Source organism: Muscardinus avellanarius (genome assembly GCF_963383645.1).
Source record: "Muscardinus avellanarius genome assembly, chromosome: 7".
Classification (NCBI taxonomy): Eukaryota; Metazoa; Chordata; class Mammalia; order Rodentia; family Gliridae; genus Muscardinus; species Muscardinus avellanarius.
The window spans coordinates 56,623,106-56,639,800 of NC_137793.1; the positions used below are offsets into that span (position 1 = coordinate 56,623,106).

At 54.7% G+C, this 16,695-nt stretch overlaps 1 protein-coding gene across 20 annotated transcripts in view; it reads right to left on the reverse strand.

Annotated features, from left to right (window-relative positions):
• Positions 1 to 16,025, reverse strand: part of RET (ret proto-oncogene) — a gene marked incomplete at both ends in the record, with an annotated part of 49,193 nt that extends 33,168 nt beyond the window's left edge. For all 20 annotated transcript variants that reach the window (XM_080699241.1, XM_080699239.1, XM_080699237.1 and 17 more), the window contains one exon: positions 15,959 to 16,025. In XM_080699241.1, the coding sequence (XP_080555367.1) occupies positions 15,959 to 16,025 (67 nt within the window). The remainder of the gene's footprint in view (positions 1 to 15,958) is intronic.
• Between the last annotated feature and the right edge of the window lie 670 nt (positions 16,026 to 16,695).

Sequence of the window (16,695 nt, forward strand, 5' to 3'; positions counted from 1 at the left end):
CTGTAATATTCTTCCCCAGAAAACAGCTGCTTATCCCTTTAAGTGCCCTCTCTGCTCATGACCCTGACTTCTCATGCTCAAGCCCTGACCTCATCCACAGCCAGCTGCACACAGCCAGCTCTATCTACTCCAACATCTCAGTTGGCTTGGAGAAAGAGCCACTGCCATCCCCCATCCTAACCCTCTCCCACGCTCAGGCCGGGCGTGGTGGCGCACGCTTGTAATCCCCGCACTTGGGAGGCGGAGACAGGAGGATCGTGCAGTTTCAAAGCCAGCTATGCTGGCTTAAGAGACCCTGTTTCCAAATAAAAATATAAAATAGGTCTGGGAGTGTAGCCCAGAAGTAGAAGGGCTTCCAGGAACCCCAGTACCACACACACACACACACACACACACACACACACACACACACACACAAACCAGAAGGCTAACACTCTCCCATGCTCTGCCACATCCCCATCACAGCACTACCCACCTTTCATCCAGGCCACATGCTGAGTCCCCCAGATCCTTCCTCCTCCACCTCCATACCAGCCCCTGAATTCCCTTGGCTGCCCACAGCCCAAGCCATGGTGCTGCCGCCCCTGCACAGTGAGCTGCCCCCCAGGCCCTCTCTCAGCCCTGCAGGCCACCTGCCACAGAGCAGCCAGGGCAGGCAGACCATGGCACTTCTATGTGGTGGCCCTCATTAACCTGTCCACTACTTGTGGACATGAGACCAGGCCATGTCCACCCCCAAGTCATCTTCCCCCTCCACTCTCCAAACTCACCTTCCACCCACGTCCTCCAACCCCCATCTGTGAGTGAGTGAACGAATGAATGACTGGATGAGCCAAGGAGTGAGGCTGTGGACAAGCAAGCTCTCAGCCAGGATGAGGCAGCTGGGCACGCTGGAGAAATGGTCAGAATCAGCCCCCACCTGGGAAGTCAGCTGCTGACATCGTCGTGAGGACGCCCCTCTTGTGCTTACACTGTCTTCCAGGGCACCGTGGTCTCGATGACGCCGGTGGCCAGTACTGAGCAAACACACTGCAGCCTCCCTGCAGCCCATGATTTAATGGTGGCTGAGGAGCATGGCCAGCTGGCAGGCGTCCACCAGAGCATGTGCATGGAGGTGGGACCCAGCTGCGGGCTGCTTTTGCACAGACTATAATCTTAAATTTGCCTTTAGGGAAAAAATGCACAGGCCTATTGCACGTGACAAATTTAGAGGAGCATGTGATGAGAACCCAAGCTTTGAAAAATTATTTTAAATTGTGGTAAAACACACCTAACAAAAATTGGTCATCTTAATTGCTTCTAAGTGTTCAGTTTGGTGGCATGAAGTAGGCTAACATCATCATGCAACCATCACCAACACTGTCCACAGGACTGCCATGTTGCAGGACAGAAACTTGGTCCCCATTAGACATGGACGCCTTCTTCCCTCTTCCCCTGGAAACCACCATTCGATTTTCTGTCTCTATGAATTTGACTCCTCTAGAAAGCTCACAGTATTTGTCTTGTGGCTGGTTCATTTAATCAGCGAAACATCCTCAAGGTTCACCTGCGCATCAGAATTTCTTTCCTCTTAAGGCTGAATAATATTCCATGGTAAGTACTGTATGCACCACATCTGATTCATTCATCCATCAGTGGTCATGTGGATTGCTGTGGGCTACTATTATGAATAAACTGTGATAAACACAGGTATAAAAACATATCTCAACCTGGTGTGGTGGAGCACGCCTATAATCCAAGTACTTGGGACGCTGAGACAGGAAGATTCCGGGTTCAAGGCCAACATTAGCAAGATCCTGTAGAGCTCAGTGGTAGGAACCCTGGGTTCAACCTCCAGTAACAACCCCCTCCACACACAGGAAGGAAGGAAGGACGGACGGAAGAAAGGAAGGAAGGAAGGAAGGAAGGAAGGAAGGAAGCCAGCCAGCCAGCCAGCCAGCCAGCCAGCCAGCTAGCCTTTATGACCCTGCTTTCTATTTTGGGGGTATAAACTCAAGTGGGATGACTTGATCACGTGCTAACTCCATGTCTACTATATCGAGTGGCCACCATCCTGTTTTCTACAGTAGCTGAGCCACTGGTCAGGTTTTTAATTTCTCCACATCTTTGCCAACACTTGTTATTTCTGGGGTTTGTTGTTTTTTTTTTTTTTTTTTGGTGGCACTGGGGTTCCTGGAAGCCCTTCTAGCTCCGGGCTACGCTCCCAGACCTATTTTTACATTTTTTTATTTGGAAACAGAGTCTCCTAAGCCAGTGCGCGCTGCTGACTTCGAACCTGCGCGATCCTCCTGTCTCTGCCTCCCAAGCATGGTGATTACAAGCGTGCGCCACCATGCCCAGCTATTTCTGGTTTTTTGATAGTAGACATTCTCATGGGTGTTAAGTGATATCACACTGTGGTTCTGATTTGCATTTTTTAATGATTAATGAGGTTGAAAAGTCTTTTCACATTTTTATTGGCCATTTGTACTTATATATTTTTGAGAAATTTTTACTTTTTTTTTGTACTGGGGACTAAACCCAGGGGTATTATACTTCCAAACTACACACCCATCCCACTTTATTTCTAAACAGAGTCTTGCTGAGTTGCTAAGGCTAAGGCTGGCTTAGAATCTGCCATTCTCATGTCTCTGGCTTCCAAGTATGGGATTATAGAGGGAACTAGGCAAATTTCTTTTCTTTTTTTACTTTTGATGTCTTGCAGGGGAATCCCGTGTGTGTGTGTGTGTGTGTGTGTGTGTGTGTGTGTGTGTGTGTGTGTAGGGTGGTGCTGGAGATCAAACTGAGGGACATTCTACTTCCAAGGTATACCCCCAGCCCTTAAGAAAATATCTATATTTTTGTTGTATTGGAATTGATCCCAGGGGCATTCTACCTCCAAGCTACACTCCCTGCTCTTTTTTTAAATTTTGAAACCAGGTCTAGCTAAGTAGCTGAGGGTTTCACTAGGTGGCTGCAGCTGGCCTCAAACCAGCCATCTTCCTATAATCTCAAGCACTGGGATTATTACAGGCATGTGCCACCGTGCCTAGCACAGATCCCAATAATAAACAAGTGCCCATAGCTCACACATTAGCTAGAATTGAGGCCAAGCAGAAGCTGTAAGTTCTCAGCCCAGCTATACCACCTGCTCCCTGGCCACTGGCCACACAGAGATAAACACCAGTCATGCTGGGGGCTGCTGCAAATTCCCACCTTGGCTACTGGTCATTCACCCATGGCAGGCAAGCAGGGAAAGGGGGCCTGAGGGCATGCGCAGGTGGCAGGCCTGAGGGCCAGGAGTCACAGGTGGCAGCCTTACTCCTGGTAGGTGCCAGCTGCACAGCACTGTGTGCGCCGAGTGTCCGTCTTTCCCTGCAGGTGGCAAGCACACACTGGGGGAGGGGGCACAAAAGTGTCTTAGCTTAAGTTTACATCAAAATCAAGAGAAGGAAATAAATGTAATGAGAAGAAATATAATGATTATATGTGTCACATATCAACACAGTGAAAAATACAATTTAACTTTGTGTGTGTGGGTACTGGGGATGGAACCCCAGGGCATTCTACCTCTGAGCTACACCCCAGCCCTATTTTTTATTCTTTATTTTGAAACAGGGTCTCACTAAGTTGCAGAGGGCCTCATTAAATAGCTGAGGCTGTCCATGAACCATGATCCTCCTGTCTCAGCTTCCCAAGTCTGGGATTACAAGCATGCACCATCATGCCCTGCTGATTTAACATTTTGCTATATTGTCCAGGCTGGTCTCTTAACTCCTGGGCTCAAGTGATCCTTCCACCTCAGCCTCCTGAGTGCTGGGACCACAGGCCTGTGCCATGACACCTGCTTTTTGTTTTTTTGTTTTTGTTTTTGTTTGGTATTGATGATTGAATCCAAGGGCATTCTACCTCTGACCTCCCACACACACACACACACACACATACACACTTTTTATTTTTTATTTTGCTAAGTTGCTGAAGTCCTCGTAACGTTGCAGAGGCTGGCCTCCAACCTGCAATCCTCCTCTCTCAAAACTCCCCAGTGCTGGGATTCCAGGCATGTACCATGAACCCAGCACCCAGGCAAGCCTCTGCTCCAGTCCCAACCCTAGTGGCTTCTGCTTCTCTAACCACCACTTGCTGAATGACAACAGAGCATGAACCAGACAGATGTTCCCCAGCCCTGGCCCCTGGCATAGCTCTGCTCTTCCTCACTCACATCCCACCTCCTGGATCCCTCACTTGCTCAGTGTGAAGCTGAGGCCATTCCCCAGAGGACCTCTGCAGTGCTCAGGGCCTGAGTGCATGGTCTGCAATGCGGGGCTGGAGGGGCACAACCTGACACCACGTTCTGGGCCCTGGCAGGTGACAGGAGGGCCCTGCAAGGGAACCCCCAGCTCTACTAGATAACACCCTCCAGGATCCTGAATCTCCCTAGGGAAAGAACCAGCCTCAACTCCTCAGGCCACACATCTGCCTGGGGGAAGCAACAGCAAGTTGGACCCCAGCGCTTTCTTAAGCAGCCAAGGGAGCAGCCGTCCTGGCAGTCCCCAGCCTGGCAGGAAAGACAGACACGCACAGCCAGGTCCTGAACTCACAGGGTCCCCGCTCACAGGCAGGAAGCTTGCTGGTGAGGGACAGCCACCATATGGTCCCTTCCCTCATGAGCATGCCTGGCTTCTGGAGAGAAGAACGTGGTAGGTGCTAAGGCTGGCGACACTGGGGCACCCGCTGCCCCCTTCAGGACCATGGACAGTAGACTCCAGGGGCTGTGTGCACCCTCCCTGTTGTCTCCCCACTCAGTGATGACATGGCAGCTTTGGACATGCCTGGCCAGCTGGACCAGCAGGGGCTGAGGATGAAGTGTCCCCCACACTGAGCATCCCCGGGATGAAGCTAAGAGCTGCACCAAAAAATGTGATTTTCCAGCCATTGGAAAATGAATTGCAATAAATCACTGGGACTTTTCTACTGGGTTCATGTGGACAGGTCCTTCCTTATGTTTAATCTTCAATTAACAGAACAAATATTGTTACATTGGCTTTATACATATATATTTTTAGAGTTTTAAAATATCAGAGAACTTGTAGATTAACACACCTTTTTTTTCTGAGAAGGGATCTGGAAGTTATGCATGGTGATCACAGTACTTAGGAGACAGGAGGATTGCAGGTGGAGGCTAGCCTCAGCAACATAGTGAGACTGTGTATTAAAAGAAAAAGTAAAATGGGGCCGCAGGTATAGCTAAGAGGTAGAGCTCCGGGTTCAACTCTGAGGACTGCCAAAAAGAAAAAGGTCTGAAAGACTGCAGTGACGATCACAGACTAATGTATGCGCTTGCCTCAGTTTCCCTTTGACACTCATCACATTCTTACAGCTTAAGGTCTTCTTTCCATCATGTAAACTGTACTCTCTCTGCTTACATTGCTAAACTTGACTGCAATTTGTCCTTTTCCTGTGTACCAAAATATACTTTTTGTTGGTGTGTGTTTTCTCATGTCAGGGGGGAAAAAAAGAACACCACTACAGGATGGAGACATCACTGCTCCCGCTCAGCGCTGGGAAAGGGAGACCCAGAATTCAGGGGAACACTCAGGACAGAACTGCCTGCAGGCTCTGTCCTGACTGTTCTCTGTACACACGCCCAAACTTCTGCTCCAGGCAGGGCATGGACTCCAGGCTTCACCCAGAGTGCAGCATGGCCACCACCCACCCAGACCAGCTGCAGCGGTCTCGATGGACACTTCTGCCCAAATGTGATTTCCCAGCTGCCACTGACTTAATCACCAGGCCTGCTGGCAGCTCCTTCCGGCTACTATGCAAAGGAAACTGCCAATTTAGGTTACAGTTAATTTCCTTCGTAGGCCAAGGCCTGGCTGGAAAAGCAGTGGCCACCCAAGTGGCCTGAGGATGGCCGGGTGCAGGTCTCCAGGCTGCACGTCCCCGGGGCGTTCTCTATCACTCTGCAGACCGGCTCACCGCATTGTGTGCCAGCCCCCGACTGGGAACCCAGTGACTCAAAATGGGCAGCTGTCTCCCACGCAGCAACAGAGAACCAGGAGTCACAGCATGTCCGTGTGCTAATTTAAACAAATCAAACACCCCATGTCTTCTCCCCCCCCTCTCTCATGGGAGGCACTAGGGATTGAACCTGTTGGCCTTTTACTTCTCAGTTATTTTTTATTTTGAAACAAGGTCTTGCTAAGTTGCTGAGGGTCTCATTAAGTTTGCTGAGGCTGGCCTGGAACCCGTGATCCTCTTGTCTCAGCCTCCCAAATACTGGAATTCCGGGCATTTGCCACCACTCCTGGTTCACCCCATATATCTCAGGACCCTTGAGCTGAGAGATGGTCCTGCCCAGTTTTCTACCCCATACCATCCTCCTCCTCCTCCTCCTCCTCCTCCTCCTCCTCCTCCTCCTCCTCTTCTTCCTCCTCCTCCACCTCCTTTTTGTTCTTTTTGTGGTGCTGGGGACTGAACTCTGGAGCACTTCTACCTCTGAGATACACCCCTAACCTTTTTATTTTTTTAATTTTGAAACAGGGTCTTGCTAAATTGTTGAGGCTGGCCTTAAGCCTACAATCCTCCTTGCCGTAGCTTCCCAAGTGCCAGGATTAGAGGTATGTGCCACGGCCCTGGCCCAGCATCCTTCTAGTCCTGCTGGACATTTACCAAGATTTCTGCAGTGCTGTTTTAAGCATACCATGTACCTCAAACCACTTAACAAATAATTCTCAGAGGTGGGGACTACAGGGATTCTATCTCATAGAAGTAAACTGAGGCAGAAAAAGGCCATACAATAATCTGGGATATGCTAGAGTCTGGCTCAGGCTCCTCTGCTCAGTGACACCTGGTACATACAGGGAGAAGCCAAGGCCTCCAGATCTGGGACCCCAAGCACTGCCTACAGTTCTAGGCTGGAAGCCCCACCATAAAGAACCACCTACACCTCCCTACCCTCCTAAAAAAGGCAGATGAAGCCAGGCATGGTGGCTGTCCTCCTCACCACAGGCTGAGGACAGCAGAGTCACAGCCCCAGAAAAGGGCTGCCCTGTTTCTTGAGCATCTGGACCCCAGGACTTGGGAGGTAGGGGCAGGAGGATTGCAGGTTTGAGGCCAGCCTCCGCAACTTAGTGAGGCCCTCTACAATTTAGCTTAATGAGAACCTGTTTCAAAAACAATTTTTTTTAATAGGGGTAAGGTATAGCTCAGAGGTAGATAACCCCTGGGTTCAATCCCCAGCACCACACAAAGGAGGAGGAGGAGGAGGAGGAGGAGGAGGAGCAGCAGCAGCAGCAGCAGCAGCAGCAGGAGGCAGTGGCGATGGCAGATGCCTCTAGACGCTTGCTTGTACAGCAGGGCTGAAGGCCCAGAGCCAAGCGGAGCTTGCTCGGCAAGGCCTGCCCACCAGGGGAGGCAATGGAGCACCCTTCCTCCAACCTCAGGAGATCCTGGCGCCACCAAACACCCAGGAAGGCAATGAGGCCAGTTGGACACAGAGCCCAAGCTGCTCTGACAGTGGATAGTTACACAGAAAATGCACCTTGCGGGGTGGTGGGCCTTGAGGGAACTATCCCCACCAAAGGCACTCCTTCAGCCTGACAAGCCTGATGTGTCCCCATGTGTCCCTGGCAGCACACAGGGTTGGAAAAGGTGACTAGAAGGCCAGCTTCTGGTCCAGGCGAGGGCCGCCCCTGTCTACTGGCAAAGCAGGGCTCTCTCTGGGAAGGGGACAAAGAGGCCTGAGCATCTGCCCTGGTGGGAAGATGTGGAGGGAAGAAATCTAGGGAACCTCTAGAGCTCAGGTTCTGCCCCCAAGGGCTGGGGCGGGACAAGCTGGCATCCCAGATGCTCCCGGTACAGCAGGCAGAACAGCGCTGGGGCATCCCCTGGCATGGAACCCTTATCAAGCCTGGAAAGTGTCGATTTCAGGAGTCAAAAGGAGCCCAGCCCCCAGACTTGAGTGGTCACAAGGGGGGCATGAAAAGTAGGGTTGTGGCACCAAGTCACAGCCTCTGTCTCCCTCTGGGCCTCAGTTTCCCCATCTGCAAAATGAATGGTACACCTGCCCATAAAGCTCCCCTTCAGTTCAAATTCTGGCTCTCTGGTGGGTTTTGTTTTTGTTTGTTTGTTTTTGCTACTGGGGATTGAACCCAGGGGTGTTCTACCTATGATCTACAATCCAGCTCTATTTTTATTTTATTTATTCACTAGTTGCTGAAGGCCCACTCTCAGCCTCCCAAATCCTTATATGACAGGTGTGGAGCACAGCGCCTGGCTTTCCGGTGCTCTCTGAGTCCACACAAATTTATGTAACAAACTTCCCAAACAGGGACCCAGAGGCAGGACAGTGGGTGAGATGGAAGCCCGGTGGTCTCCAGCCTATGTGGCTGCTGGGCTGGAGGGAGATGGCCCCGGAACAGGAGTGGGAACTAGGCTGCAGGTGATGAGGCCGATGCAAGCCTAGATTCAAGGCGAAATTTCAGCAGGACACAAAGCACAGAAGGACAGGGCGCAGTGGCCCCACCACCCTTGCCATGGACTCTAGGGTCCTGGCTTGGCATCAGCCTGTCTAATCACATCCCAGCTGTGAGAGGGCTCAGATCTTCTCCCCTAGAAAGAACCCTTTGGGCATCCTGGGTACTGAGCATCTGCTATGGGAAGCCAGTTCTCTGGCACCTCCAACCTCTGCCCCAGATGAGATCTGCTGGGGTCCCCAAGAGCTCATCACCACTCTGGATCAAGGTCTTCCCACCCCTGTGGGCCTCCAGCACAGGATGCAGCAAGAGAGGCCATCGCAGCATGACATCATGGCTGCAATTATGGTAATCAACTTATACCAGATCTGCCTGGCTATTTTTAGTTGGATAGAGGCTGAGGAGAGAGGGCAGTCCTGTGCGCCCACAGACCCAAGGGCCAGCGGGGGGTGTCACTGGTACCTAGCACCTTCCTGTCGTTCCCGGGCATCAGCTTCTCCCATATCAGCTGTGACAACCATGCTTAAGGGACAATTGTGACATGGCCTTCATGTCCCAGTCATCTGAGAACCCGGGTTCCCAGCGGGCAGCGGAAACTTAATGTTCACACAAAAACATCAAGTGACCCCTCACCCTCCTCAGCATGGCCTGGGGCTCAGGCTGAGGGGTCCCTAGATGAAGCAGCTTCTCAGCCACAGCTGAGGGCTATGACAGATCAAAGTGAACTACACAACTAGACAGCCACCCAACTGAAACATGAGCTACACAACGAGGCAGCCACCCCAAATTAAGGACAGCCAAAGCACCTGCAGAGGCTCTTCTGCAAAGATACACGACTGGCTAGTAAGCAGACGGAGAAGTGCTCCACCTCACTAGTTGTCAGGGAAAACGCTACCTCAAAGCACAAGATACACTTTGTACCCACAAGGATAGCTAGAATTTAAAACTGCCAGCCCCAGTGGCACATGCCTATCACCTCAGCACTTGGGGAGTTGAGACAGGTTTGAGGCCAGTGCACAGAAATTTAGAAAAAGCCTATTTCAAAATAAAAAAATATGTATGACTGGCTCAGAGGGAGGGAGAATATCCCTGGTTTCAACTCTGAGTAACACACACACACACACACACACACACACACACACACACACACACACAATGAATGTGGGCGAGCACATGGATATATTGTAATATTTGTGTCTGGCAGATGCAGATGCCTTTGCCACTGTGGAGAACAATTTTTTTTAGCAGTTCCTCAAACCCAAAACAGAAGGCCCTGGATATGTACCTAAGATAACTGAAAACAGAATCTCAAACAGGTACTTGTGCACCGTATTCATAGCAACATTGTTCCTATTGGTCAAAAAGTGGAAAACACCCAAATGTCCATCACAGATAAATGGATACAAAAATGTGGTATATCCACATAAAGAAATATTATTCTCTCCTAAAAAGAAACTACATCCTGGCACCTGCTACAAAGTAGAACTCTGAAAACACAAAGCTGAAAGAAGTCAGACACATGGTTCACTTACAGGAAATATTCAGAATAGGGGGTGCCAAGCGCCAGAGGAAGGGGAGCCAGGCAGAACTGCTCAGCAGGTACAGGCTTCCTTTTTGAGGGAATGGAACTGTCCGGGCACTGCAAAGAGGCGATGGCTGCCCAACAATGGATGGGCTAACCACTACTACATTTGTTGTCCACTACAAAATGGTTGACTTTGTTAAGTGAATTTTAGCCTGAAAGGGGGAAAATGTAACAATTTGCCCCTTCCGCCTCCCCCCAGCACAGGCCCCTGCTGTGGTGACCAGAACCACAGGAATTGAGGACTACTGGGAAGGGTCAGGGAGCAGGGTGGAAAGTCTGGGGACCCCCAAAGTGTGTGCAGGGTGCCTCTTGTGCCACTGCACCTCATTCTGTGTGTCCCCAGCCTCCTCCCTCCCAACACGACCACCCTGGAGACTTGGGCAGGCCTGTGCACATACCTGGGGGCAGACTCAGAGGCAGAAAGTGGATGGGGAGCCAAGGCCCAAGACTACAGCATCCTACCTGAGAGAGGGGCACACATTCCCCAGGACCTGGGCCCGAGGGGCCACACATACGTCCCTTATAGGTCCCAGAGTCCCGGCCCTACTGGCAATTGGGGATGTGAAGGAGGAAATCCTGCACCAGCGGCTTGCCAGGTGCACAGGGACTCTTCTGAGGTGGGGCCTGCACCGCTCTGCCTCATGGAACCACCCTGGAGGCAAAAGCAAACATTAGTGTTTGCTCAGGGCCAGCCACCTGCTTTCCTTAGGGACCAAACAGCTGCCCTCAAGGTCCCTCAGTGTCACCCACCCACAACCAGGCTTCCAGGGGCACCAACTCTGGCAGGTGAGCTACAGGGACAGGTGCGCCCAGCTGCCTCCTCTGCTACCCCCAACCCAGTGCACAGTCCTAGCAGCCAGCTCAGTACCCTCTGGCTTCACAGCCAATAGCCTTTGGGGGTTGAGGGGAGGTTCCTTGGCGCCTCCACAATCACACAGCTGAGAACAGAGCTGTGTGGGATCCAGAGCTCTGGGAAGGTCAACTGTGGGAGACCCAGGTATGGAAGGAAGGAAGGAAGGGCAGGCCAGTCCACAGGGGCTCCCAGTGCCAGGAGAGGGCCTTGTTCTCCAAGGTTCTGAGGGGCTGTGGAACCCTCCCTGAACCCCAGAACACAGCCCCACTGCTGCTCCAGGCTGGGGAGTGGGAGAAGTGGACTCTGAGAAGCCAGAAACCTTCTCACCTCTTCCAACCCACCAGAGTTCAAGAGAGAGAGCAGCACCTGGTTCATTGTCCTCAGAGGAACTTCAAGCCAATTCCACAGGCCCCCAAGGGCCAAAGCATCCCCAGACCACAGAGCACAGCTCCACAGTGCAGGGACAGCAAGCACCTGCTGATGTCTCCTCCCTGCCTGGCGGCCCAGCACCAAGTCTGTTCCGCTGCCTGCAGAAATCACACTCCCATGAGGCTAGTCAACTGCTTAGCATTTCCTCTGCAGCTTGCCTCTCCCTGTAAGGGCAAGGGGCCCTTCTGCTGGTCTCCCCAAGTCCATCTACAGCCCGGAGCAGCAGCCGCTCTCTCCCTTGGGGACTCTTCACTGCTGCGGTTACTGTTATATCACGCAGAGAAAACAATTTCAGAACAAGGACAAGGAGGAGTGCAGGAGGAGGCCTGAGCTGAGACCCTGGCCGGGTGGGACTTGGGGTGCAGTCACTCTGCCATCAGGAGGCACTCTCCCCCACCTCTGCAGGAAGGAAGCTTCCCCAGTGTAAATGCAGCCTCCTCCCCAGGACGGACGGACAGACGGACGGACGGACGAAAGGAAGGAAGGAAGGAAGGAAGGGCTATGCAAGAGGGAAAACAGCTGTCTCCAACTCCCTGCCCTTGCTTCCAGAGCATCCCAAAGGGTGCTTTCTTCTCCCAGTCTCCCTGCCATAGTACCCCTCTCCTCACTCAACACAGCAGCTGTCAGATGCTGGGTGTAAGAGCCACGTTCTGGGTGTTCTGATCGCCTCTTCCCTAGGTGGGCAGACAGAGCCACACCAGCTGCTGGTTCCAGCTCACAGGACTCTGACTTCAGCTAAATCCATTCCCCCTGAGAACTTTGCCAAGACCCAGAGGAGCCCCAGCCTCAGGCATCTGGGGGTGGCACCATGAGTGACTCCCCGATTTGGGCCAGACCACAGCCAGGGTACCTGACACCCCAGAGTTGGTACCTTATGATGGGTGGTCAGGCTTGTGGCCGCTTCCTCTTGTAGGACCCCTCCTTAGCCCCAGCTCTGGTACCCAACATCACTGACCCAGGGAGGGGCTTGCCGAAGCCAAAGGACAGGGGCAGGGGTTCCCTCAGTGCTGGCCATGGACCCCAGAGTCCACAGGCTGTGGGGGCCTTGGTTTCCTCACCTGTGAAGTGGTAGGACAAGGTTGGGTGCTCAGAGGGTTGTCATGAAGATAGCATGAACTAGCAAATAGGCCATAAGCAACAGAAGGTGAGGTGCCTGCTGTGAGCCCCACGGTGAGTAGCCGGTGTCTGCCTTCCCCAGGAAGACACGGGGGCTGGAGGTCCTCTGTGAGGCAGCAGGCGGAAGGCCTCAGGGGAGGAGACAGTTTCCAGCCTCCTTTCTCCTTGGCACCCCAAGCTCCAATGCAGCAGATCTCATAATTTTTCATTAGTTCTCTCCTCCCCTGGCTAAAAGGCCATTAGCTCCCCATTATGTGCCTGCTTGCCATATTCTTCACACCACTGAGGAAGCAGTGATTTACTTAGCCAGTCCCTAAAGCAATTCTGAAGGATAAAGGCAATTTAGTGAATGGGCTCAATAAACTTCTCCATTTGCTGTCTCCACGCAGGCCCCACCCTCAGGAGCCCACCAGCTGGCCCAGCCCAGTGTGGGGTGCAGCGGAGCCCAGAGAGGCTCAGCAGCCCCAGGACAGCAGACACAGGGCAGGACTCAGGTGAGCCACCAGGGGGGACACGTCTTCAAGAAAGGAGATGGGACAAGAGGGGACTCAGGTGAGTCAGCCAGAGGGGACAAGGTGAGCTGTGTTTCCTTGGCCAGGAGCCCACTCTGAAGGAAGCACCTGGTGGTGCAAGCAGAGGTGGCCCCCAGGTCCCTGCGGAGGCGCAGCCTGGAGAGGGCCCTGCCACGTCTTGGTGCGCAGCCCTTTGGTGCTGGGAGCAGAAGGTCCTGAGGTCCAGGGGCAGAAAGGACAGGTCCTTCTTTGCAGCCAGAGGTGCAGAGCAAGGTGAGCTCCAGGAGAAGGGCAGAGGTGGCTCAGCCCGGGACATGCAGGGGAGCCCCAGAGGCTGGGACTTAGTGTCCCCCTCCTTACGACAGGGAGAGATGTGCCTGTCCTGGGTGGCGAAAGCCAACAACCCCACACATACCTTTCACAGGCAGGCTCCCCAGAGGACGGGGTGTGCGGGGGAGAGTCTGAGGATGTGAAGGGCCTGTACCCCCATCGTGTTCACCTGTGGGGTCCTGGTATAAGCAGAAGGGAAAGGGCTGGGGTCCCTGAGTGAGGCAGGGGCACAAGGCAACCTGTGAGAGCCCTCGTGTCTTTGTTAGAAAGGGCAGGAGTGAGTCTTAGCGCTGTGTGAACTGAGGAAGGTCTCACCTCCGTAGACCAGGCTCCTCCTCACGGCCACCGCAGCCGCTAGAGGGCGCCCGAGGCCAGCTGCTCCCTAGGTGTGCGCGCACTAGGGGGCGGAGTCTCTGAGGAGAGCGAGGATGGGCAGAGCGAGGATGGGCAGCCAGCTTCAGTGCTGCTGCTGCTGCTACTGGCAAAGCTCTCCTGCTGCCTCTCGGAAGGGCCTGACTGAGATACCGAGGAGAAACACGGCCAGGTCTACGGCGGGTCGCTGCTCCTATTCTGAAGGATGTCCATGCTAATTTCCATAACGGTCGTACCAATTTACCTCCCCACCCACCGTGTATAAGAGTTCCTAATTCTCCAAATCCCTGCCAGTGTTTACTATTGTTTGTGTTCTTGATTATTGCCATTCTAACTCGAGACGGAATCTCAGTGTAGTTTAGATTTACATTTCTCTAATCGCTAATAATGTTAAGCAATTTTGTTCATAATTTGTTGGTCATTCGTATTTCTTCTGAGAAGCATCTATTCAGCTCAAATGCTCGTTTTCTAGTTGGAATTAAAGTTAGAGTACTTTAGGATATTTGCGTGCCCATGCTCATAGCAGCACAATTCACAACAACCAAACTATGGAAACAACCTAGGTGTCCGTGTCCACTGAGTGAAGATGTCCTGTGTACACACAATGGAGTTTTGCCCAGCTATCAAGAACACAATTATGTCATTTGTAGGAAAATGGATGGGACTAGAGCTCATTATGCTAAGTGAAAGCAGCCAGACCCGCGAAGTCAAGGGTCACTTGTTTTCTCATATGTGGAAGCTAGAGAGAACACAGGAAAGGGGACTTGAATGGGAGAGGGAAGGAGAGGGGGAAAGAAGGCTTGAGGAGGACACAGAGTAACCTTACATTCAGAGGAAGGTGTCAGTGCTGTGGGAATGGAAACGCCAGGTGATGTGTGCAGATATAAATGTATCGCCGTGAATCCCACTGCTGTATAACTTAAATGCACCGATAGGATTAGTTCTTAAAAGGGCCGAGTTGTCTCCTCCTGAATGTGGGGCCACCACTGCACTTCCAGTGCCACTGGAGGTGCTTTTTGGTCATCCCAGGGGACAGCGGTGAATGACTGCGTTTCATGTTCCTTGGATTGAGAAGCCGAGACTGCCCAGCGTGGTGGGTCAGGGGTCTTGGCAAAGAGAACTGCCTATATTCCTGCCAAGTGCCACAGACTAGACCCCCAGGGCACCGCAGGCTAGACAGCCGGAGCCTGCTCCCTGCAGCCTGGCTGGGTACTCGGGAAGCTCCAGGCTGATGCTGCCTGGCACTGGGGCTTCCAGCTCACAACTGACCAAACACCCACAGCTGCAAAGGTGTAGCCCGAGGTGGCAGGAGCCCTTCCGAACTGGGCTGGTAACTGCTGTGTTTACTTCTGCCAGAACACAACCTCCCGCACTGTGACCCAGAGTCCCAAACCCAGCAACAGACGCCCCATTCCCCACTCTTTCCGACGGGAGTAAAGCGCTTCTCCCTGCCTTCCTCTCTCTACCAGGAACACATTCTGCCTCGGGGTCTGCTGTCCTGAGCTAAAGGGAAGGAGGGGGACGCACACTTGAAACCTTGAGCAGGCCTGTGACCCCGAGCCCGCGCAGGTCTTGGGGCGGGAGGCAGAGTCACTATGGCCTTTTCAGTTCCCAAAGGCTGCGGGGGGGGGGGTGAGGAGTGGGGAGGGTGACCCCGGGGCTCCTTCCTTCTAGGAGAGAAACTTGGTGCTGAAGTTCTCCGGAGGGGATCAATTAGGGTGGGGCTGGGGGCTCTAGGATGGGTAGCGAAGGCTTCTTCAGGACGGGGTTCATCCTCTCGAGGGTGTGGTAGTGGGAGCCGTGACCAACCTGTGCGAAGCCAAGCCGGACAGCGGCACCCGGGGCGCGCGGGCGTCCAGCCCCGCGAGGTGGACAAGGCGCTGGTCAGCGAGGGCCGGAGCCGCCCTGCGGCCCCAGGCCGCACTCCAGCCGCTCCTGCGGGCAGCGGCGCAGGGTGTCCGCGGCTGGGTGGGGCTCGGACCGCGGGTCGCGAGGGAGGACACCCCGGAAACCACGGGCTTTCGGGGTCTTTAAAGACGAAGGCGCGGGACGAACGCGCAAGGGAAACCTACGCAAGAGTCCCCGCAGCCCTCGGCGGGGCAGGGCGCGGGGCCGGAGGGAGGACGCTCGCAAGTGAAGCGAGAGAAACCGAGCGCGGCGGGCTGCGGGCTTCGCGGGAGCGGAGCGCCCCGGGGCTCGGGCTGGGGTCCGGCTGGGGCTCGCCCCCCCCCCCCCGGGGCGGCACAGCGGCGGACCCGGCAGCCCGCGAGCACGGCGTGACTCGGGCGCCGCCCGCAGGACTCACCCTCGCCCAGCAGCGGCAGCAGCAGCAGCAGCCGCAGCCCCGCGGGCCCGGACGTCGCCGGGGCCATCGCCGCGGGGCGCGGGCGCGGGTCTCGGCGGTGCGGCGGTCTCAGGCGGGCCGCCCCATGCCCGCCGGGCGCGGACACTGCGGCCGGAGCGGCGGCGGACTCGGCGCTCTCCCGCGGGGCCGGGGCGCGGGCGGGGCTCCGGGCGGGGCGGGCGGGCGTGCGGGCTCCGGGCGGGGCTCGGGAGTGCGGGCTCCGAGGGCGGGGCGGGCTCCGGCCGCGCCCAGGTGGGGTGGGGTGCGCGGCGCGCGGGGCGGGGTCCGCGGACCTGCGCGCGGTCCCCGGCCACCCCGCGGTCCCGGCCTCTCGCCCTTTCCCGCAGCCTGGAGAAGCACGCAGGGTCCCAGACAGCGGGCGGGCGGCCCGGCTCGGCTCGGCGCACGCCCAGCGCGGGGAGCGCCGCAGCTTCTGGGCCGGAGCCCCGCAGGGGGCAGGGCAGAGGGGCGGGGCGGGGAGCCGGCCTCCGGTCCACCGCGTCTTCTGGGGAGAGGGCCGAACGCCTAGGGCTAGTGTGTGATCCTCAGGACCGCTCCCGCCAGTGCAGCTGGGAAAGTATCTCAGGTACCCTTGTCGCAGAGACCTGCTGCTGCCGGCCCAGTGGGACGCTTGGAGGATGGTTGGCCTGCCTGCCTCTAAACAACTCCCATGCAGGGCTGAGTGGGAGGGTGGGGTA